General features: G+C 50.9%; 1 protein-coding gene across 1 annotated transcript in view; it reads left to right on the top strand.

The window, feature by feature from the left end:
* The window catches only part of IQCA1 (IQ motif containing with AAA domain 1), a 184264-nt gene that overhangs the window by 139714 nt on the left and 20837 nt on the right, over positions 1 to 23713 (top strand). Inside the window, exons 14-16 of the mRNA XM_044945334.1 lie at positions 1949 to 2056; positions 6154 to 6353; positions 19623 to 19709. Coding sequence (XP_044801269.1) covers positions 1949 to 2056; positions 6154 to 6353; positions 19623 to 19709 — 395 coding nt within the window. The remainder of the gene's footprint in view (positions 1 to 1948; positions 2057 to 6153; positions 6354 to 19622; positions 19710 to 23713) is intronic.

Here is a 23713-nt window from a genome sequence, read left to right as displayed (position 1 = left end):
TTTTTCATGCTTTCTTTCTCCAGTGCCTTTTCATCCACTATTTCCGTCTTCCCTCCCTCATGGAAGACCTCGTGTCTGCAAGGAATCCTGAAGTCGCTAAGTACTGAGTGAGTCCATGGGAAAAGTTGATTACAGCTTGCATGCTAGGAAATAGCAAAACATAGTAACCTGCTTTCGGAATGAGTCTCATCACCTGGCGAAGGGTCCTTCCCTGTCTTGGAACCAGCACCCACCAGTTCAACTTCATTTGTCTAAATAAAATCTGCTGGGGGTCTACAAAACAGGGCACGCCTGGGTATTAGGTTCGATTTACTTAAGCAGGAAAAGGGGGTCACTTTCACATCCCCCTGCAATGCCATGTTTACAGCAAGACGTGCTGGATTGAACCGTGGCTGCAGGAGCCTTCCTGCTGCAGTGAGGGCGAAATTAACCACTCTTGTGTTTATCGCCTGCTCGTTTCAGAGCGCGGGGCTCAGAAGCCATAAGGCGAGCTTTCGTTATCAGTCATCTCCTTCACCAAGACCACTGTCCTTGCCAAGGACTCGTTTCGTGTGGAGGCTTTGAAAGGCTGTCATTCACAACAAAACCGCAATCATTATCTAGTTTTTAACTCTCATTTTCTTAGCACTTGAAAATGCTTTAAAGCCCTCAATATTTCCAGGACTTCATAGGCACATGAATGTATTAATGTACTTTCAGTGTTTTCATACACACATAAAGGTATTTGTCGAGCATATATAACATTGAGCTCTGCAAGATCCCAAGTGTTATGAAAAGAAAAAAAACCAAGAAATTTTGATTCATTTATGAAATATTTTTTCTTCAGATTCAGGTACAGATCAAGAGAGAATCAAGTGACCATGTAAAAGTCCATCCTCATGACAAATGGAGACAGCCAAACTAATTTTCCTGGTGACCTTATCTAAATTAGTTGGAAAATAACACTTCAGATTTATGACTAGTTACAATTAAGCTCTTTGAAGCCTTCTAATTAAACCGGTAAAGATTTATTTCGATATTATTCCTTTGGTAATCCTTTAAAAATGATAAAAATGTTAATGAATATCACCCTCAAAAGGAGATATTTCTGTTTATCCTAAATTAGACTCAGATCCTTCCTTTCAAATGATTGCATTTCGGGTTCAGATTTACACACCTCCAATACAAATTTCACATCCATTTTAAATAAGTTATTTTTAAAGTTTGTGCAAATGTTAGACATAATCTCTTGGAATAGAAATTAAACCAAACCTGTTGTGTTTTAATTTACTTTATATGTTCTTCATTATAGCACTTGCTCTTCACATACGTAACATTCAAAGGTTATTTTTTAAAATACTAGGAGGTTAGTCATACTCAACATAATTCCCAGTTACTGTAGTGAGTATAGAAATGTTTCTGTGGCTGGAAGTTTTTCTTCAAGCCTTTATCTAAAAAGTTCCAAGAGTCATGATGACTCTTCCATAATACAGTTATATTTGCTCAGAAATATTAAATTTGTATTCTCTGTTCATTTTTGTTGTTGTTGTTCAGTTGGTAAGTCATGTCCAGCTCTTTGTGACCTGACGGACTGTAACATGCCAGACTCCTCTGTCCTCCAGTATCTCCCAGAGTTTGCTCAAGTTCACGTCCATTGAGTCGGTGATGCCATCCAACCATCTCATCCTCTGCTGCCCCCGTCTCCTTTTGCCTTTGAATTTTCCCAGCATCAGGGTCTTTTCCAGTGAGTTGGCTCTTCACATCAGGTGGCCAAAGCATTGGAGCTTCAGCGTCAGTCCTTCCAGTGAATATTCAGGGTTGGTTTCCCTTCGGATGGACTGGTTGGATCTCCTCGCAGTCCAAGGGATCCTCGAGAGTCTTCACTTGTTAATTCTGCAAACGACTAAACTACGCGGCTCAGACGGGCATAGTTTCCAGTTCATTCACCCTCTGTTTCTTTTCTCCCCAGGTGAGTACAGCTACCTGGGGACGAGCCTTCGCCAGGTGTCCATAGAACCCATGCCGTCCCTCCTGGATGTCCGACAGCTCGTCACCCTGTACGCGATCCTGCCACTAGGTAAGGGCTCCTCCTGCCCCGCTGTGCCTGTGCCAGAAGCAGGGGTGTCTGCTCGTGTCTTCCTGGCTGTCGTCGACGTGCACTGCAGCTTAACCCTTCCCACCGAGAACTGTGATTAAGGGTCGTTGCGCTGGACTGAGGCATCCGGAGCACCCGGGAAGGCACTGCCTGGGAAGCACAGCTGCAGCACATTTGAGTGTCTTCTTAGCATTCTTTTCCTTTTATTGGCATATAGTGGCTTTACAGTGTTGTGTTTCTACTGTACAACGAAGTGAATCAGCCGTACATACAGATACATCCCCTCCCCTTTTGGATTCTTTCCCGTTCAGGTCACCACAGTCCCTTAAGTAGAGTTCCCTGTACCGTATGCTATACAGAATGTTGTCATGAGTTATCTATTTCACACATGGTATCAACAGTGTATATGTGAGTCCCAGTCTCCCCCCACTTTCCCCCTTAATATCCATACATTTGTTCTTCACATCTGTGTCTCTATTTCTGCTTTGCAAATAAGATCATCTATACCATTTTTATAGATTCCACATATGAGTCAAAAGTGAAAGTGAAGTTGCTCAGTCATGTCCGACTCTTTTCGACCCCATGGACTGTAGCCTACCAGGCTCCTCCGTCCATGGGATTCTCCAGGCAAGAGTACTGGAGTGGTTTACCATTCTCTTCTCCAAGGGATCTTCCCGACCCAGGGATCAAACCCAGCTCTCCTGCATTGCAGACAGACACTTTACCATCTGAGCCACTAGGGAAACTGTGAGTTAATATACAGTATTTGTTTTTCTCCTTCCGACGTACTTCACCCTGTGTAACTCTCTCCGGGTCCATCTGCGTCTCTGCAGGTGGCCCGGTTTCATTCCTTTTATGGCTGAGTAGTATTCCATTGTGTGTATCCACATCTTCTCTACCCAGTCCTCTGCTGATGGACATTTAAGTTGCTTTCATGTCATGGCTGCTGAACCTTCTGGGCTGAAATTCCTGATGGCCAAACTCTGGAGAAGATAGACAAAGCAAGCCCCTGCCATTCAAAGTAAGCTCAGCCTGAGGTTAAGCTTGCCTTTTACGCACAGGCTCTGTTGCCAGGTCCTTAGTAGAGCCAGCCCTTCAGCGGAGCTATATTTCATAGATGGAAAGAATCAAGATTCCACCAGCTTCCACTGAGGGTCAGTCACGATTGTCCAAACAGACCAGAGTCTGCAGGGAAGTCTGGGCTTGCCATAAGAAGTACCTGCTGCCCTCCTTCGCTTTTGTGTGTGTTCTCATGACTTTGGTCTATGTGTGACCTGAGTCACTGGGGCAGGGGCAGGGGCAGTAACCCCGGCCAGGCCATGCTCTGATGACCATCCTGAACTATAAATTGCGTTTTGTTTGTTTAATTTGCTTTAAAGTGAGATGGGAATAGTTTGGACACTTCTTATCTTATTCCACTTTTTTTTTTTTTTTTTTTTTGCTGCATCACATGGCAGGTGGGATCTTAGTTCCCCCACCAGGGATGAAACCCCATCCCCCTGCAGTGGCAACAAGGAGACTGAGCTCCTAGACCACCAGGGAAGTCCCTCCACTTTGACTTAAATACGAACTTAAAGTTCAAGACTTGCCTGCTGATTCCAGGGAGAATCTGCCTGCCAATGCAGGGGACGCAGGTTCCATCCCTGATCTCGGAAGATCGGAGGCACTAAGCCCATGCACCACAGCTATTGAGCCTGAGCTCCAGAGCCTTGGAGCCGCCACTCCTGAGCTCAGGTGCAGCAATTACTGAAGCCTGAGGGCCCTAGGACCCATGCTCCACAGCAGGAGAAGCCACTGCCACGGGAAGCCCTCACACCACAACGAGAGAGGAGTCCCAGCTCACCACCACTTGAGAAAGCTGCTCGCGCAGCGGTGAAAACCCAGCACAGCCAAAAATGAATAAATGAACAACTTAAAAAAGAACCTAAACCTATTGGCAAGAAAAAGCTCATTCTTCTTTCAACTTCTCGTCAGAAGTAGTACGTGGAATTAGGGGTCAACAGGTGCAGTGCAAGTCGCTCAGGCGTGTCCGACTCTTTGCAATCCCATAGACTGTAACCTACCAGGCTCCTCTGTCCATGGGATTTTCTAGGCAGGGTCCTGGACTGGGTTGCCATTTCCATCTCCAAAGAAAGCGAAAGTCGCTCAGTCATGTCTGACTCTTTGCAACCCCATGGACTACACAGTTCATGGAATTCTCCAGGCCAGAATACTGGAGTGGGGAGCCTTTCCCTTCTCCAGGGGATCTTCCTGACCCAGGGATCGAACCCAGGTCTCCCGCATTGCAGGCAGACTCTTTATCAGCTGAGCCACAGGGGAAGCCCTGGGGTCAACACAAATAAGATGCATATATAACATAAACGAGTACATAATCCTTGTGGATCAGCATATTTGGGGTCAATAAAATCAATATACAACGCTTACAGGATCCACGTAAATAAACAGATGCGCCCTAAACCCCCATCACAGAGTGATGGAAGGCAGTAGAGAGCCAAGAACACCAAGAGGTGACAGGATTTTCAGGGAACGCTTCACCAATCAGGCTGTGGTGGATCTGCATCATCGACAGATGAGGGGCGTCGTCTCCAGGCCGCCTTGAGGGTCCCAGGAAGAAGTGTGCCCAGGATGCATCCTGCCCGGACCCTCCTTTCATCACTGAGAAACCTGGAGTCCTCATGGCGGTCTGCCCAACCCAAGCCACAGACCCAGCGGGGCCTTTGTTACCTGTTTTCGGGTTTGCAGCCTACCAGCAAGTCAGAGAAACTCGCTCCCGTGGCAGATTGCAAGGGCTCCGTCTAAATACCATATGTCTGTAATAGCATCCGGTCACAAAAGGGAGTGTGTGTGTCAGCCTGACTGTTCAGGGCGCCACTGCCAGGGTGAGAGATCCTTTGTCTGGACGGCCTCTCTCTGCCGTCGTGGAATCGGGTCTACTTCATCATAACACGGTATCGTCACCCTCTCCAACTGCTGATGCAACGTGCCCGGGTTATTTCACTTTAGAGAGAACGTGCACTAAACTACTTTCCAGGCTTCTGTGTAACCATAAACCTTCTTTCTGATGACACAAATCGATTCCCTGTGTCTTGTCGATCACACACAAAGAAAGAGAAGCACAGTCGTACTTAGAATATTGATATATTTCCAGCTGACCCAGAAGAGCCCAGCAGTGGACCCAAAGCAGGAGTGTGACAACGGACGTTCTGACTGCAGCACTCTACAGGCTTTCATTCCATCCACTAACTAGTTAGAGCCAACATGTGCTCTGATTGTGTTCAGAATGATGGGAGAGATCAAACCTGAGTCCCAGTCTGGACTCAAAGGAGATGGACGGTGTGGTGGAGAGCAAAAGCCAGAGACCTCCGAGTGACCTGATGAGTCGCGTCATTTCATTATCAAGGGTCGTGTTCACTCTGCTCCCAGCGACAGGCCAGACCCCAGGGCAGGAGAAACCAACACAGGCTTCCTGCATAACACAGGGACCTCTGCTCAATACTCTGTCCTCACCTAAAGGAGAAGAGAACTTGAAAAAGAATAGGTGCACACGTATGTGTAACTGAACCTGAAGCCAACCCAGCGTTGTTAATCGACTGTACCGCAATGTAAAATAAAAAGTTTTTAAAGCCCAGGCTACCACCAGCTGGACCTCCGTTTTCCCCCCTTTCCCCCTATATCTTCCTGGCCGCTTCTCATTCATCTTCCCAAGCCTTCAAAGGGTGCAGTGCTGTTGCTGACAGAGACTCCCCTGCCCCCTCCCCACAGAATGCCGGAGCTGAGTTATCGCAGGAATGTTCGTTACAATTACAAGTTTAGGGAGAATGCTGGGGTGAGGGTGAGAGAGAAGTGATGTATTGGACACCCAAGGAGACCCGACAGTTCCACCTTGACATACAAATCAAAGGTGTCACCGAGCCGGCTGAGACAGGAGGCGCGCCCCTGGTGAGAACGCTTTCAACACATCCATCACTATTGTCGAGACTGGGGTCACGCCGCGGAGTCACGGCCTTGCGGGAGCCTGACCTAAGAACCACTTGTTTTTTTGGCAGGATCTTAGAGCCTCTGCTTCTGCCTTTTTTTAGGCTCTGCAGCCGTGCATGAGAAAGCCCCTTTGGTGAAGTCCCTGCTGTTGGCCGGACCGTCTGGGGTGGGGAAGAAGATGCTGGTCCATGCCATCTGTACCGAAACAGGAGCCAACCTCTTCAACCTGTCTGCCGCCAACATTACTGGGAAATACCCAGGCAAGAATGGCCTCCAGATGATGCTGCACGTGGTCTTCAAGGTATTTGTCACATTTCCCGGTCTCCAGTTCTCCTCCTCCTTTCATATTACATTTTCAAATGCTGCAAGGTGAAATGGTTAGATGGCATCACCATCTCAATGAACATGAGTTTGTCCACCATCTCCGGGAAATGGTGGAGGACTGGAAAGCCTGGCAGGCTGCAGTTCACAGGGTCGCAAAGAGCCAGACATGACTTAGTGACCGAATGACAACAACAATTTCTTTAAGTTACCTGGCACAGACCCTTTCCTTAACTGACATGCACGTCCCTCTTAAACATCCCCTTTGCATTCTCCAGTAATTACTTTATTATTGCATCTCGCTGAGCATCCAACAGCCAGACACAGCTTCTCTCTTGGTAAGCACCCTACTGTGCCGTTCTGATCAGCCTCCTCTATCATGGGAATGCTCACATCTTCCCTCCTGCAGTGCTCACGTCTCCTTAAAAATTAAATCTTTTTTCAGCCCACCTCCCTCCAATAACGGCATCAGATATTTGCATTTGGGGGTATTCTTTCTCACATGGCTTTTGAATTGCCATCAGCTCCTCATATCCAATATAAGGAGGAACCCACAGCAATCTAAGCTGACCGGAGTAGTGTAGATATTCAGTTACATAGCATCACAGATTCAGTGGACATGAATCTCAGCACACTCTAGGAGATAGTGAAGGACAGGGAAGCCCGGTGTGCTGCAGTCCATGGGGTGGCAAAGAGTCAGACAGGACTTAGTGACTGAACAACAGCCCAGTGTCAGGTAGCAGGGTCCTAAAAGATGCTACGCAACCCTGCCCTGGGATCTTAGACAAACTCTTCACCTCCCCAGGGCTCTGTTTTATCATCACCAAAATAAAGGAGTCAAATCAAACGATACTGTCAGCCCTAAAAGCTATGCTTCTGTGACATAATTTGGATGGATAGACTGCTGTTCTTGTTCAGTTGCTAAATTGTGTCCAACTCTTCTGCGAGCCCATGGACTGTAACCCGCCAGGCTCCTCTGTCCACAGGTTTTCCCAGGCAAGAATACTGGAGTGGGTTGCCATTTCCCTCTCCATGGAATCTTCCTGACCCAGGGATAGAATTCATTTCTCCTGCATTGAACAGGCAAGTTCTTTACCACTGAGCCACCTGGGAAGCTAGGATATATAGATATATATTAATAGATAGATAGAGGCAAAATATACATATATATATATACACACAGAAGGATTGCCAAGTTTTAGAGTATTCTGACACTGAATGTATATTTATTTAATATTTATTTTTACTTACGTGTTTTATTTGGCTATTCGGGTCTTAGTTGCAGCACATGGATCTTTAGTTGTGGCATTTAAACTCTTAGTTATGGCGCGTGGGATCTAGCTCCCCCACCAGGGGTTGAATCCAGGCCCCCCTGCATTGGGAATGCAGTGTCTTAGCCACTGGACCACCAGGGAAGCCCCACATATTTATATCATATTTATATCTAGTATTAAAACTGGACAGGATTTCGTTTTCATTTGGTTGAGTTCTTCAAGGTTGTCCGGCTGTTCAGTTCACGTTTGGTTGCTAGAATGCCGGGTAAGCAGCTTTGACTCCATCAAGACACACCCGTAATAGGTATTATCCAGTACATGGAGCTAGGGGTTAGCTCTGCACCTGCTTTTAAGGGAGATGGTTACACGCGAGCAGCTGTCTTCTCCTAATAGACAAAAAGGAGGAAGTGATGGCAGCGGGATTTCTCCTCCCAGCCATGTGGACCCCACACTGCATGAGTCAGGACATCTTGGGGTTTGTTTCTGTTTGACTGCTTTTTTTCCTATGTGTCACATGTTTCTTTTTCTTCATATTGTATCACTCTGTTGTATCATGGTCATGCTCTTTGCGACCATGTCTGACTCTTTGCGACCCCATGGATTGTAGCCCGCCAGGCTCTTCTGTCCATGGGATTTTTCAGGCAAGAATACTGGAGTGGGTTGCCATTTCCTCCAGGGAATCTTTCCAACCCAGGGAGCGAACCCACATCTCCGGTGTCTTTTGCACTGCAGGTGAATTCTTTACCCATTGAGCCATCATGGAGGCCTGTTTCATTGTATAATTAATAAGTTTTTATTGTAGATTAGACATTGTGGATAATATGTTGTTGACACCCTGAAGCATGCTGGGCTTAGTTCTAACAGGCGGTTAAATTACTGGCTGATCAACTTGAACTTGCAGAAGTTTTGTTTTCCATTTCATTAGTGAAGGTCTATTTTGATTTTGCTCTTAGTCCTGGAAGCTTGTCTTTACTTTGAGGTTTCAGTGGGAATCTTGAGCTGTTTACCAAGTTCCTTTAACTTGGCAGAAGCTAAGGTATGTGCTCAGTTGTTTTACTTTTCCAGCTGTTGCTTTCCACTGAGCTTCTTGGAATCTTCCCCCATGCATGCATGCAAGGTTAACCAAGAACTTGGAGGTGAGCTGGAATGTGAAGCCCAGCAGCTTCACTTGTGGCCTCTGTGTACTTAATCACCAAGCTCAAAGCACTGAGTTCTTCAGAGGAAAGGTAAAACTCATCCTCTTGCCCAGAAGAACGCCCCAGGGAACTCATTCTAAATGCCGGATTTTGTTGACATTGTTAAGTAACCAACAGAAGCACATAAGTGTAAAAACATTGGTATTTCATGAGCATCTGGGCATCACAGACCTTACCCCTCTCTGTGTTAACTCAGTCAGTCCTCACAGTAACCTTAGGAGGTGGGCAGTATTGTTACACCCATTTTGCTGATTTAAGAAACTGAGGTACACAGCATCTAAGTAGTTTTCCAGGGCTGCAGTGCCGTGGCATGAGCCTGATCAGTCTGGGTGCAGAGGCTCCAGGCCTAACACCCCATTATTCAGCTTCTGAATTAAGTCTCTCTTCTCCACCCACCAAAGGGCTCTGTCGTTCAGACTCTAGGGCAAAGCCAAGGGCATGGTTGTTTTATTTGCTCCTGCTGCTGAGAAGTTTGTCTTGATATCAGACAAGCTGTCTTGGCATTAATTTGAATCATTGCAAATGGGCATTCTGTGGAGCACAAAATGCTGGATGTCAGATCATCAAGATGTGGATATAGCCTGTGTACTCCGCGTCGAAGGGCCTGACACACACCTCATTACGCTTCACCTTTACTGTGTGTGTAAGTGATTAATGGAAGGCCCAGAGGTCTCGGGAGTGGGAGTCATTCAATTAAAAATCACGTGCACTGAGCCACAGTGCCCTGGCAGGACTGCAGAGCAGCTATCTGCATTGCAAAGAGGTACTTGCTTTTAATTAATCAGAGAAATGCGGAGAGCCCCACACATGGGCATGTTACGTGGGCCTGAGGGCAGCAAAATTCGGATCTGAGGCATTTGCTTGAGGAGGTGAAATAACAGAAGGGCCTGGTTACTCATCACGTCTTCTCTTAAAGAATTCCTGTGGCTGAGTTCCTCTCTGCAGCGCTAAGAACGCAACTCTTAGAAAACATCGCTTCTGCCTGGAGGCGTTTACCTCTCCCACAAAACCCTGTGCATGTGGAAACACGCTGGTGAAACGAGTCTCTGATTTGTTTTCCAAGCACAAATTCAAATTTTCTACAAAAAAATTGAAAATAATTTGACAAAACATTCTATTCTGTTCTCATTATTATGGGACGGTTCCTTTAGTCTACACACAATAAATCCAGTGCGTTCCTCCCACAAATGTGTGTACAGTACAAGTAAACAATTGTCACTTAAAATTCTCTCTTCCAGTAAGGCTAGATGGGGGAAGGAATATACATCTGTTTGGTGGTCGTGGTTTAGTCACTAAGTCGTGTCCGACTCTTGCAACCCCCTGGACTATATAGCCTGCTAGGCTCCTCTGTCCATGGGATTCTCCAGGCAAGAATACTGGAGTGGGTTGCCATTTCCTTTTCCAATACATCTGTTTAGTTAAGACATATTAGAAATGCATCTAACGGTTCAGAACTGTGGGATAAATGATTTTTTGTTTATTATTTTTGGCTGCACGGGGTCTTCATTGCTGAGTGTGGGCTTTCTCTAGTTGCGGCGAGTGGGGGCTATTCTCTAGGTGCGGTACCCTGGCTTCTCATTAAAGCGGCTTCTCTTTTTGTGAAGCATCGGCTCTAGAGCACGGGCTTCAGTAGCTGCAGCCCAAGGGGATAAGTGATTCATATTTAATAGATATGTTTTGGACAAAAGCTATCAAGGCAAGGTGCCAGCCTCCTCTGCTGTTTTGTGATGGTTGATCAGAGGATGAAGGCTCGAGGAGGACTCGAGTTGTCTGGCCAGGAGTTCAGAACGTGCCAAGGAGTTTTCTATTCACTTTCCCTTTTGATTGCCCCAACTCCTGGTGAGGCAAGAATTAATGTGCTCATTTTACAGACCAGAAAACTGAGGCACACAGTGCTTAATTTGACCAAAAGTACAAGAGAACTAAGGCTTCTCTTAGTTGGCGCTAAGGTGGTGCTAGTGATCAAGAACCTGCCTAGCAATGCAGGAGACATAGGAGGTGTAGGTTCAATCCTGGGTCAGGAAGATCCCCTGGAGAAGGGCATGGCAACCCACTCCAGTATTCTTGCCTGGAGAATCCTCATGGACAGAGAAGCCTGATGGGCTACAGCCCATGAGGTCACAAAGAGTCAGACACGACTGAAGCAACTTATCACGCACACACAAGAGAACTATGGGGCTGGCATCTGGATTTAAGCCTAGGTGTGACTCAGAAGCCATCACCTGGTCCCCAGCTGGCCTCTGGGGGAGTGCAGCCTGGGTAGTCCCCGGCCCTGTGAGATCTGTGCCCTTGAACCACCGCAAAGGCCATTCTTGGGCTAGAGTATCAGCTGGGGACATTTCAGCCTGAGAAGGTGAAGAAACTAGAGACTTTAGCATCCTGTTGGCGGTCCTGCTGTCTCCATGCCTTCAGGATTCCCCCTTCCCTGACCCTCCAGACAGCCTGGGAGAAAGCCAAGGAGAGGCCAGGGCACCCCGGAGGGCAGGCCTGAGCAGAACATCCTCTCTCCTCAGATCTGGGAGAGACGGTCCCCCTCCCTGGGGTCCTTGCTTCCTCCTCTTCCTCCTCTGTTGGAGACCTCACCCACCAAGGGCTGGACTCAGAGGGAGGCTTCAGAGAGCAGGGCTAAGGCAGCCACCAGGCCAGGGTCAAGGCCACCTGGCCTGCACTGGCCTGCGAATCTGGACCCAAGGGAGCTGAGACGTTGCTCGTGCCTGAGCACCTCCCACCAGGGCTCCTTGCTGGGCTCCCAGCCAACAGCCCGTGGCAGCCGGCCAAGGGATCTCACCCAGATGTGCTGTTATAAACAGCTGGCCCAGGAGGCAGGAGAAGGGGAGCCCCGCCAGTTACATCTCTGCAGCTCACAGAGACCTCTACTCCTGGTTAATAACCCAAAGACATCGTGGATATTCGTGGATGATTTTAAAAATAAAACAGATGTATAATAAACAGAACAAGTATGTTAGCTCTGCCTTTACAAGGTGAAATTCAGTAAGGACAGAGCAAAGACCTACACCTGACCCCCCACCCCGAAACAGAGCTGCTCAAATGGGGATGGCGGGGGTTCAGTGAAGGAGGAGAGGAGAGGAAGAGAGAAGCAGGAGATGGCTGCTCTGGTGGAGCATCAGGTGTGGAAATAGAGGCACCAGGGCGGGAGGAGGGGGCCAGGTGTGAGCCCTGAGCGGCTGCTGTCAGGAAGCGGGGCCCTCCTGCGGGACCACAGAGAGGGCATCGAGGAGATCCAGCCAGTCCATCCCCAAGGAAATCAGTCCTGAATATTTAGTGGAAGGACTGATGCTGAAGCTGAAACTCTAATACTTTGGCCACCTGATGTGAAGAGCTGACTCAATGGAAAAGACCCTAATGCTGGGAAAGATTGAAGGCGGGAGGAGAACAGGACCACAGAGGATGAGATGGTTGGATGGCATCACCAACTCTATGGACATGAGTTTGAGCAAGCTCTGGGAGTTGTGATGGACAGGGAGGCCTGGCATGCTGTGGTCCATGAGGTCGCAAAGAGTCAGACACGACTGAGCGACTGAACTGAATTGAACTGAAAGTCATCAAAACCTCTTTTTTTTTTAACCACAGACTTTCTATTTTAGAGCAGTTTTAGTTCTCAGTGGCAGTGAGAGCGTCCCACTACCCAAGGGAGGATGGGCGGCTCTGAGGGGAGGGTGGGTCCCAACCGCAGATGCCCCAGAGTGTCTCCTGCCATGAGGATGCCCTCAGGCACCACGAGGGGCACAGGATCGGTCCGCATCTGCTCTTGCTCTGTGGTGGGCAGTAGGGGTGAGCAGGGACAATGTCACAGGCACTAAAGGATTTTTAGCTAATTTGAAAACCCTTCAAGAAGGGGGTGCCCTAAATGCAGCTAAACGGTGCCTGGGGAAGGTGAGCGTGGCCTTGCGCCCAGGTGTTAACTCCTGCGCTTCTCAGAGTTGGCACAAGGTCAAGCGGATGGGCGTGAACCCGTTATTTCTGGTGTAGCTGGGAGTGAACCTGGAGGAAGGGGTTCCAGGAGACAGCCTGGATGGTCTTGTAAGCCTGGCGCCTGGCACCCTCCAGACAGCAGCCTCCTCCGACTCCAGCAGCGGGGCCCGTGGGCTCCTGCCACCAGCACTGGCCCGCTTCCGCATCACCTGTCGCGGCCCACCCGCTGTGCCTCCGTCCCCAGCTCCCTTCTGGTCCTCTCCTCTGCCGCCGTTGACCTTCCTTCCCGTCACAGGGCAGCCCCGCCCAGCTCTGGACTGTTTAATCCACCTCTGCTCTTCCTGTAATTGACATTCACGGTTTATCCCAGCTCACACCCAGTAAGGACGTGGAGTATTGGGTTGGCCAAAAGGTTCATGGAGGTTTTTCATCTGGCGTAACGAGAAAACCGGAACAAACTCTTTGGCCAACCCAGTAACTTCTACAATTACATGAAAGATAATACAGGGAAATAGAAATTTTACAAATCATCATCTTTAAATAATGGAAATAGAGAACAAGCCATCTTCACATATTAAATATGGAAGCAGAATCCGAGTGACTATAGTTCGGGAGAGTGAGCCTTCCCCGCCCACCCCCCCAACCCTCCCGCCAATCTCCCCCTGCCCCAGATCTTCCCCAGCTGGGCAGCTCCTGCCTGGCCACTGCCGGCTGCCCACAGCCCCCATTCAGACACAGAGGCCGCTTCTGCAGGCAAGGACCGTGTTTCCCAGCCCTCCCTGCTTCCCACTGCAGATGCTCAGCAAATCTCTGTGGCTTGGATGGATGGATGGAAGGGCGGGCGGATGGTTGGCTAGCTGGATGGACTGTCCTTTTCAGTTTGGTAAAGATACAACCCCTGAAAAACAGACCTGGGTTTTCCTGGGGTTCTCTGTGGCAAGCAGAATAGCACCCTTTCAGAAAGAACTTCCACAGCTTCCAAGGGTCATTTGGGCAGATCTAATTAGTAATTCAAGCGTGCCAAACACAAACTGAATTTCATCGTTAAGCCATTATATCCCAACCCAAGAGAAGCTCATCCTGATGGTGGATGTTTGACAGCATTTCTTTGGAGAATACAGAAGATCAAATCCATGAAATTCACATGGATGGGGAAGTGACTGTTGGCTAGACCTTTCCAGAACTTGAAAAAGCTCATGTTGGGTGAAATGTATCTTTAGTCCGGAATTGATAATTCGGTAGGACTGCAGAGCCCTCTACTGGTGATGGAAATAAACTATCCCCGGTAACTTCGGAAAAGTTCCATTGTGGATTAATTACATTTAATTGCCCATGACCTCCAACTATCTGTGGGTAATTTACACGACGCCTTTCCGTTCCTAAATGAAAATTAAAAGAGCAAAGGATACCATTTTTCATTAACAAATTGGCAAAGACGTTTTTTTTATTGTTAATACTTTGTTGAGAAGAGTGTGAAAAAAATTTGTGGCTGGAGGAGAGTGTGAACAGAGGGCCTCCAGGAGGGCAGGTGGACCACACGGGTGCAAGTGTGACGAGCCAGCAGGCAGGTCCTTTGACCTAGCAGTTTCATGGACCCAAAAGGCCCATCTTAAGCCCTGTTTGGTTTAGCGAGAAGGCAGAAAACCATCCAGATGTTCGAAAAACAGGGACTAGATCCCTAAGTGATGGAGCTTCTTATTAAAAGGCTGTTGGAGAAATAGACTGCATACAGCGTGAACAGGAATATAAAGCAGTGTGTGAAGAGCCATCTCGTATTTCCAAGTATCAATGTCGCGAAAGGTCTGTGAAGATAGGAAAGGACTGGTGAGTGGTTCTCAGCAAAGGGGGCAGAGGAGGCATGTCTGTATATTCTGAAAGTTTTGCCAATATTCCTTTTGCGTGGCAAAAAAGGACTGAATTTGCAGGGCACGTGTGTTCAAGGCAATGCCACTGTAGACATGTCCTGACTGGCGGGCACCCTGCCTGCACCCACCGTGGTCCTCCCCACTCCCAGTGGCTATACAGCAGAAAGGATGTCTCCCCATCAAGGTCATCCTCTCCTGGGCTTTACCGCCCCACCCCATGCCATCTGCAGGCTCTGCCCTGCCCACGTTTCCTGTCTCTGTCCCATGCATTCCTCAGCTGCCTGTCACGTGGCTTCCATCCCCTCCACACCACCCGTGACCTCCTGGTTGCCAGACTCTCAGGCCAGCACTGCCTGCTGTCACCGGCTCCCCGCTGCCCTTCCCTGGGCTCTGAGACCACTCCCTCTTCTGTGCCCCTTTGATCCCCCCAGGCTCCCCTTCCTTCTCCCCTCCATCAGTGTCTCCCCGCTGCAGACCCCACTCCGTGGCCCCGGGCTGGCCGCCCCAACTCTCCCCATGTCCCCCACCCATTCCCACGGCCCCACCGCAGCCTCAGAGCCCTTTGCAGCCCCACCTCCCTCCTGCCTGGAGGTCCAGCTGCCCTCCGGCTCCCGTGACCTAAACGGACTTCATCTTTCATCCCTCATCTGGTCCCCTGTTTGGATTCCTGGGCCCTCGTCCTCCTGGCCTCCAGGCCTCCCGGCACTGGAAACTCCCTGCTTCCTCACCCCTCACCCAACCATCACCAGGTCTCACTGCTGTTGTTTAGTCACCCAGTCGTGTCCAACTCTTTTCAACCCCATGGACCACAGCACACCAGGCTTCCCTGTCCTTCACTATTTCCTGGAGTTTGCACAAACTCATGTCCATTGAATCAGTGATGCCATCCAACCATCTCATCCTCTGTCACCACCTTCTCCTCCTGCCCTCAGTCTTTCCCAGCATCAGGGTCTTTTCCAGTGAGCCGGCTCTTCGCATCAGGTGGCCAGAGTATTGGAGCTTCAGCTTCAGCATCAGTCCTTGCAATGGGTATTCAGGGCTGATTTCCTTCAGGATGGACTGGTTTGATCTCCTTGCTCTCTGTCAGGTCTGGCAGATCTAAATGCCCTTCATACCCATTTCCTGCCCTCCCGCCACTCCTTTGCTCAAGCCCTCGCCTCTTCTCCTCCAAAAGCCTCCTAACCTTCTCCCTGCCTCCAGCCTCACTTCCCAGCACAACCTCTGGGGGACATCTCCACCCCTTTCCTGGGAGACAGCCGCCAGCTGGTCATGCTTCTCACTCCACCAGAGGGATTTGTCGGTAACACACCAGGATCGAAGGTCATGATTCGAGTCCCTTATAGACTCCAAACAGCTTCCAGGATAAAAGCAAGCTCCGTGGCAAGGCCAAGGCTTTTCTGACACCTTCCAGAATGACCTGAGCAGCCCAAGTGGGCACAGCCCCGCCCTGCACCCCGGCTTCTGCCCCTGGTGTGGCAGACGCATGCCCTTCTCCAGGCTCTGGGCCTTCTAGAGACCCTTGCAGATCCTGTCTGCTTTAGCCCCCATTGGCACCATCCACGTCTGCTTGCCGCCCTCATCCCCTCCTCCCTCTTTCTGTCGGAGGTGGTCCTTGCTGACACCCATTGTCCTTGGCCCACCCTTCCAGCCCCACCTCACCGTCCCCTCCCAGCCCCACTGCACCATCCCCTCCCACCGGTGGACTCCTTGAAGTCAGGGGCCCCAGCACCCAGCACAGTGCCCGGCACATCAGAGCTCTTCTGTCGATGTTTTATGAACAGAAAATGAGAGAATGAATTTCGTTCAACAGTGCTGTTGTTCAGTCACCCAGTCGTGTCCGACTTTTTGTGACCCCATGGATTGTAGCCTACCGGGTTCTTCTGTCCATGGGATTCTCCAGGCAAGAATATTGGAGTGGGTTGTCATTTCCATCTCTAGGGGATCTTCCCGACCCAGGGGTCCAACCCAGGTCTCCCACGTTGCACGTAGATTCTTTACCATCTGAGCTGCCAGGGAAGCCCTCATTCTATATACTGGACCCAAAATGATAAAAACCGCTTTCCTCCCCATGACAGCCATTCATCTATTTGAAAACAGTTCACTTGCTCCCTGGAGTCTTCTTTTCCCCAAGGAAAAGAGTCTCAGGTCTTTCCATTCTTCCTGGTAGGAGAGGCATTTGGCCTGGCAGGGCCCGGGTTTCTGCGCCCTCCTTCTCTGCCCAGGACTGAACAAGGTCCCCGGGCATCCCCTGAACAGGCTCGCCACCGAGGAAGGTCAGAGAGAGAGAGATTCACGCTCTGGAGGACAAGACAGACAGTGACGGCTTTTAAAGCCTTTCTTCCTATTGGAATGAAAGGTGTAGGAAAGGACACGGGCCAGGGGTAAGGAGATGCTGTGGAATAGGCATCTTGTCTCCATGGCAACGTGGCAGCTTGCTGCCTGGGTGATGGCATGGGCCTGGGGGTGTCAGACCGACCCAGGGATGCCTCCGGGTTCCACACATCCCCGTGCTGGTGGAGGGGGGCATGCGTTACTGGCTTCTCTGTCCACCTCGGCGACCTCATGTATAAAAGGGGCGTGGGGTGAGACGCACCTGGCTTCACACCCCCCACATGGTGAAGGAGCAGCAGTAGCGTCCCGGATCGCAAGGCAACTCGCAAGTGCCCGTTCCTCGTACTGCTGCAGTATCATCCAAGAACTTGCCTGGGGAATGTTTTCTGTTCATTTGATAATCCCCGAGCCCTTCCAAACCACGTGGTCACCCAAGCCCCCCGCACAGCCCTGGGAGCCCCAGAGCAGGTGACCGTCCTGAGGAAGGAAATCCTTGACAAGTGCATGTTAGAAACACAGGAAGTGTGGAATTCCCCCACTGTTCGGAACGAGGGAGCAGTTCCCCAGCGTTTACATTCAGTGGAATGTTGTGGGCACGTTTTCAGAACAACTTTAGATAAGAGGCTGGACGTAAGACTGCTGCTTTCAAAATTACCCCAAGCTAAAATGATGCCTGTGTTTCCAGTCCATCTACGTGGCTTACCTTGTTAAAAGCAGAAAGAGAAAAGGAAAATGGGGATACTTGGTACTCACATCTGCAATTCCCGTTAAGAACAGCTGGACTGGGAGAATACAGGCACACAAAAAGAGCCGGGCAAAAGCCATCATTTGCCAACTGGACACAAGAGAGGCCGGGTAGCAGCCTCCATGAGCACATGAGCTAGCCTGAGACAGCAGACAACTGTTTATGTGAAAATTGTTTTGCCATTGGTTTCTGTTCTAAAGTTTAAGATTTTTATAGGAGGGATTGCAAAGAATAAAAATTGTGCCTTTGTTATTATAAAGTATCCTGAGAAGCTGAAAACCTTTTATATCCAGTATCTCATCTTCTTATTTTCTTTGGGGGCTGGAAGTAGAGAAGCTTTTGACTTCAACTCCAAATAGCTTTGAGCAGAACAGTGGTTCCTTGGGGCCTGCCTCCGGGGCACTGGAGTGGGTCCCACTGACTGCAGTGGGCAGGCCAACTGGAGAGAAATTGGGGGTTCACATCAGGAGCTGAGGGAATGGATGACGTGATGGGGTTGAAAGAGATTAGGAAGGGGGTGGACAGACTTGGCGATGGTTCGACGTGTCTGGTGAAGCCAGGGAGGGTGCCAGAGGGTCTGGCTCGAGGAAGTAAGGGGAACTGAGGATGTGGTAGCCAGCACCCTGGCCTGGCATCCTGCTTCTGCCACCGTCTAGCTGCATGACCTTGGACGGGTCACAGAGCATTTTTGAGCCTCAGTTTCCCCATCTGCAAACAGGGATGGTGATGATATTACCTGCACCATAGAGTTGTAATGAATGTGAGAGAGTTATCACAGGTCCCATCCTCTGGGTAGAGGAAGTGCTGGTCGGTGCTGGCCGTGACCTTGTGTGTGACAGAGGCTGTGTGCGACGCGTGTGGCCCGAGCCTGGCTCACTGGCTATTTTATATGCTTCCCATCAAGCTGCCTTGGGTACTGAGATTGAAACTTGGGGTTCCGGACTCCTAAGCTCTGTGGCTCAGGGTCTAAAACATAACGCCGACCAGAGGGTGGTTGGCTGGCACCATTTCCTCTCTGAACGTCCTGGCGTGTGTGGGACTGGACACAAGTCCCAGCCCAGGGCCAGACCGGCACCGGGATCAAGCGGAATCCACTTTTGTCTTTGAACCTGCATAATCTACTTCCCCTGGTACATAGTGCCAGGGGAAAACAGACCCAGCCAGCGTTCCCAGTGACTTTTCCATCATTTATTGAATGTCTGTCTTGGTTTAAAAATCACACCTGCTGCCTTAATGATGTTTAAAGATATATAAAAATAGGAGTACATAACACTGCATTCACTGTGACTGGAGACGGCTTTTATCTGGCACAATTTTGCACAAAGCACAAATTGTTGCAAAAATACCCGAACTCCGCTATCATGGGGGCGCTTTGAAGAGATTGTTAGGTGTGTGGCAATTATTCACGGGCCCACGGTAAGTCCCAGCGCAGTCACGAAGCCCCGCTCGCCCCGGGAGGGGCTCAGAGCCACCTTCCAGATGAAACCACGGCCACAAAGGCAGCAGGCCCACGGAGACGAACAAACGGCATCACAGGGGCCCCGGTGCTGAAACGGGCTTTTCTCAAAATGAGCAAACTTGAATCAGCGTGGGAGTGGGGCACAGGCTGTAATTAAAACTCGTGGCCCAGTTCACTTCGTTTGCAGCAGAAAACTATTGGCTCATGTCAAGCCAAAGCCGGTGGACGGTCAGGGTCCTTGGAGCAGGATGTAGGGACCCCCAGGGTATCCTGACCACCAGCGCCCACATCCTGCAGCGAAGGAAGATGCCGCGCGCGTGCGCAGTGCAGCCTCGCGAGGTGCTGCTGTCCCTGGGGACCGTCCCAGTCCGTCCTGCTGTTCCCAGGGCGGGTCAAGAGTGCACCCCAGAGGAAACACGTTTACAACCAACCGTTTCTCCTCGCAGGTGGCCCGCAAGCTCCAGCCCTCCGTGGTGTGGATCGGAGACACCGAGAAAACCTTCTACAGAAAAGTGCCCCACGCGGAAAGGAAGGTGAGGGCTTCTCAGTGGGGCCTTTTCTCTCCTTCCAAGGGGGCCCTGTCCCAGGGACCACCTCGATCTCTCAAGAAGGTCTTGCTTGTTCAAGGGAGGAAGGAAACGCGGGGCCGGCGCTCTCTGCCCTGAGCGCTTGTCTGTATCTCAAAGGATCCAGTGTCTGATTTTTACGAGGCATAATTTAGAAGAAAAATGAAAGAAAGGATGGAGAAGGGGGGAGGGGAGTCTTAAACCCAAACATAGGATTCACAGGCAGGAACAATCGAGAGAACTCTGCTCGGCCACGGCAAACAGCACACACAGGAGTTATTATTAGGATTTCCTATTGTTCATCACAATAAATAGCCAAAGGCCTGAAATTTATGAACAAAGACGGTGCATAGACCCGCCAAGCGCCCCCACGTCCAGGGTCCCCCTGGGAGCCCTGTGTCAATTACTTCCTTCCGCCTTTTCTCTCCTTTCAATGGCTCCCCTCCCCCGCACTTCCCCCCACCCACCCCCACAAATCACCAGCAAATTTCCCACAAGTTAAAAAAAAAAATTTGCAGATACACATGATTGTTATTCCACATCAATTTGCACCAAAGCAAATAGTGGTTAACTGTGAATTTCTGATTAAATTCATAAGGATTTTAATCACTTTTGAGCCTTATGTATTATACATCATTTTTAGCAGGTAGAGATGATTTGGATAAAGAATGAAAGCTCAATCTTTTCTTCCCCAAATGAGCCTTGATTGCCCTGTCATTTTGGAAACTCTTAAGAGGACTCATTTATTATTTAATCTGGGAAGCTGGTAGGTAGCTCCCTCTGCTGGTGACGTTGCTACATTTTTAAAAAAAAGTCCACACACAGTAAAGCAACTAGACTCCAATAAAAATTAGTTTTTTAAAAAATAATAAAATTTTAAAAGCTCACGTAGACGTGAACTTGAAGGCAGTTGCTACAGTAAATCTCAAGAGAGATGAAAGGCAGTGTTTAGTCCAAGGTGTCAGACACTTAATGTCATCGGAAGTTCGGTCCTTTAATGGGCAAGGGACCTCCCGCTGGGCATCAGCCTGGAAAATATGAGAGTTCAGAAGTGTGTCCCGGGCCTTCATCTTAGTTGGCTGTCTGTCCCTGAGCAAGTAAGTCAACCTCTCCAAGCCTCCACCCCCTTAGCTGGCTAAAGAGTTGCAGAGAGACCAACCTCTGAGTTCACGAAGCCTCCCTCAAGTCCTCTCCCAGGACCCCCTCAAGCTGCCCGGCTGTCACCAGCAATTACGTCTGTTCCCCTGTGCCCCTGCGTTGAGGGACAATGAGAGGGATGAGCGAGCCCGTTTGAGAGCCAGAGGGCGGCGGGCTGGCAGGCTTTGAGGGAGGGCTGACCACAGGGAATAAATGTGAGTTCAGCAGACGCCCCCGACCCTAGCCAGGGGGGTCACCGTGAAGGGGCCCCAGAAGCCTCCCTGAAGCGGCCCTTTTCTTGCTCACCCCGCACACAGGCTGTGGTCCCCACAAGTATGGTCCCTGACTAGTCTCGTTCCTGTAGAAAATGAAGGCCTTTGGTGGCACAGTCTTTATCGTGGACAATTGCACATTTATTCTGTCCGCCTCTGCGTTAGAAAAGTCTGTCGTCTGTCAGGGGAATTCACTGCACTGGAACCTGATTCACAGTATGGGGAAATCCCAGGACGCCTGATGAATACAAGCAGAAGGGTCCCAGGTCCCCAAAGGTCCACAAGACTGGCTGGGCTGCCTGAACCAGCTCAGGCACAGACAGAGTTGCCGAGGATGGGTGGGGGGGTGGGGGGCATGCAGACCCCTCTGGCCCTGCGGGGGCCCCAGCTCCAGTGCTGGAGGAGAGCCAGCCGGCAGAGAACCACCCCGCGAGCATCTTCCAGCCCCGAGTCCTGTACCTGCCCCCCGGGCAGCGGGGTTCCTGCTGCCTCCTGCCTCCGGGGCCAGCACCTGGTCTGCACTCCTCTGCTTTCCTCCCCGCCCCCAGCCTCTGACTTCTGTCCTTGCCCGTGGGCTTGGGGCGGCTGTGAGCATTGGACAGTCATGCTGTGAAGGTGACCACCGAACGCCAAGGGCGTTCACTGCATCCACAGACAAGAAGCTCCACGTTGCATCACCTGGCCGCCCAAGGACCCCAGCATCCTAACTACCACTCCACCCAGCCTGAGTCCAAACGCTCCCCACGTCCAAGGCCCTGAGACCTAGAGAAACATGTCCAGCTGCAGAGAAACCACCTCCCTGCCACGGCCACAGCCCAGAGGACTCCCAGCAGCAGCCCAGGGCATTCGAGGGCATTCCAGGAACACCCCTTGGGAAAACCTCTCACCCACAGTGACTAACTCCACCCTCGATGCCTCCACCTCTGGGTCAAGGCCCTTTCGGAGGTACAGTGTGGAGGCTGGCCCAGTCCTAAGAGGCTCCTGGTGCAGAGCTTCGGGGCACAGGGACCCCGCGGGCTGCTGCAGCAGACAGCAGAGGTCCCGGGGGCACAAAGCGTAGATCTGGAGCACTTAGTGGTCCTGAGGAGAAGGGAGGCGGCGTTCCTGTTTTGCATGTGCTCAGTCCTGTCTGACTCTCTGTGACTCCATGGACTGCAGCCCACCAGGCTCCTCTGTCCATGGGATTCTCCAGGCAAGAACACTGGAGTCGGTTGCCATTTCCTCCTCCAGGGGATCTTCCTGATCCAGGGAATCGAACCCACTTCTTTTACATCTTCTGCACTGGCAGGCAGATTCTTTAGGAAGCCCTAAGCCAGAGAGGGCGCACCATTGGTCCCGGGCAGCTCTGGGACTCAGACGCAGGCCCCTTCTCCGTGCCTGGATGTGACTCTGGCGTCAGCACTGACTTCCTGCTCTGCCCTCCGAGCTTCTGCTACCCCTGTGTCTGCCCTCCTCAACCCTCATGCTCCAGACCACGTCCTGAAGACTGCGCGTGGGGCCCTCTGGTCTCAGAGCCAACAGTGCTGGGCTCCAGAGCCCCCTGGCACCCCAGTTCTCCCCCCGACGACGTCCTCAGCGCCCAGCCCCCCGGGGCACCAGGTGGATGCTGGGTCTGCGCCCTCCCCTCCCCTCCCAGGAGGAAGGCCGTCCTCTCCACGGCCCTCAGCTACCCCGTCAGTCAGTTGTCGGTGTACAAGACAAAGGCAGTACAGCGTGAGGCAGGACGAGACGCTGCTGCGTTTTCTGCTCCATTAGCCTCGTGGCTGCAGCACGTGGGAGCCCTCCCCGCATCCCAGTCGGGCCTCCACGAGGGCTGGGTTGGGCCGGGTGGCTGCCATGGTTTGATGGAGCTGACTGCAGAAAAGCACACAGGGACTGCCACATGCACGTCAGACACGAATTTGAAATCGCAGGCAACAATAAGGTGGGGCAGGCCTGGCAGGTCCCGCCGTAGGGGCGTCGGCTGCAAAGGCTGCCAGGGGTCAGTGGGGATGTTGGCCAGCATGACGCGTGAGCATGCGGGTCTTGTGTGTAATGGACGCGGCTCTGAACAGGAACGGGGTAGCCCGGGGCAGGGGGCTGCTGGCCGAACAGACTCACCTTTCATGTCCATCCCCTCCTAAGGGGACTCACCATCTGCAAAGATGTCACTCTGGAGAGCCCAGGATCAACATTTGTTACCCAAACAGGCTGGTTAGGTTTGCACATCCCTGACATTGGCAGGCACAGCAGTATCATCTCCTGCTTCGGAACAGGCAGGACCGCACCACTCTCACCGTGGCCACCCGTTTGCCGGGGGTGGGTTCAGACCTCGCAAGTGCACCTCTGTCCACCACCCATCCCCAGAGTGGCAGTCACCAGTCCCACCAGGGTCCGGGGATCAGACTTCCTTCCAATCTTTGGGCAGTTTCATGTTACCCCACACTCACCATAAGAAAGAAAGAAAGAAAGTGAAGTCGCTCAGTCGTGTCCGACTCTCTGCGACCCCATGGACTGTAGCCCACCAGGCTTCTCCATCCATGGAATTTTCCATGCATGAGTACTGGAGTGGGTTGCCATTTC

This window comes from Bubalus bubalis, chromosome 6 (assembly GCF_019923935.1).
Source record: "Bubalus bubalis isolate 160015118507 breed Murrah chromosome 6, NDDB_SH_1, whole genome shotgun sequence".
Taxonomy (NCBI): Eukaryota; Metazoa; Chordata; class Mammalia; order Artiodactyla; family Bovidae; genus Bubalus; species Bubalus bubalis.
This window is presented reverse-complemented; position numbering and strand designations above follow the sequence as displayed.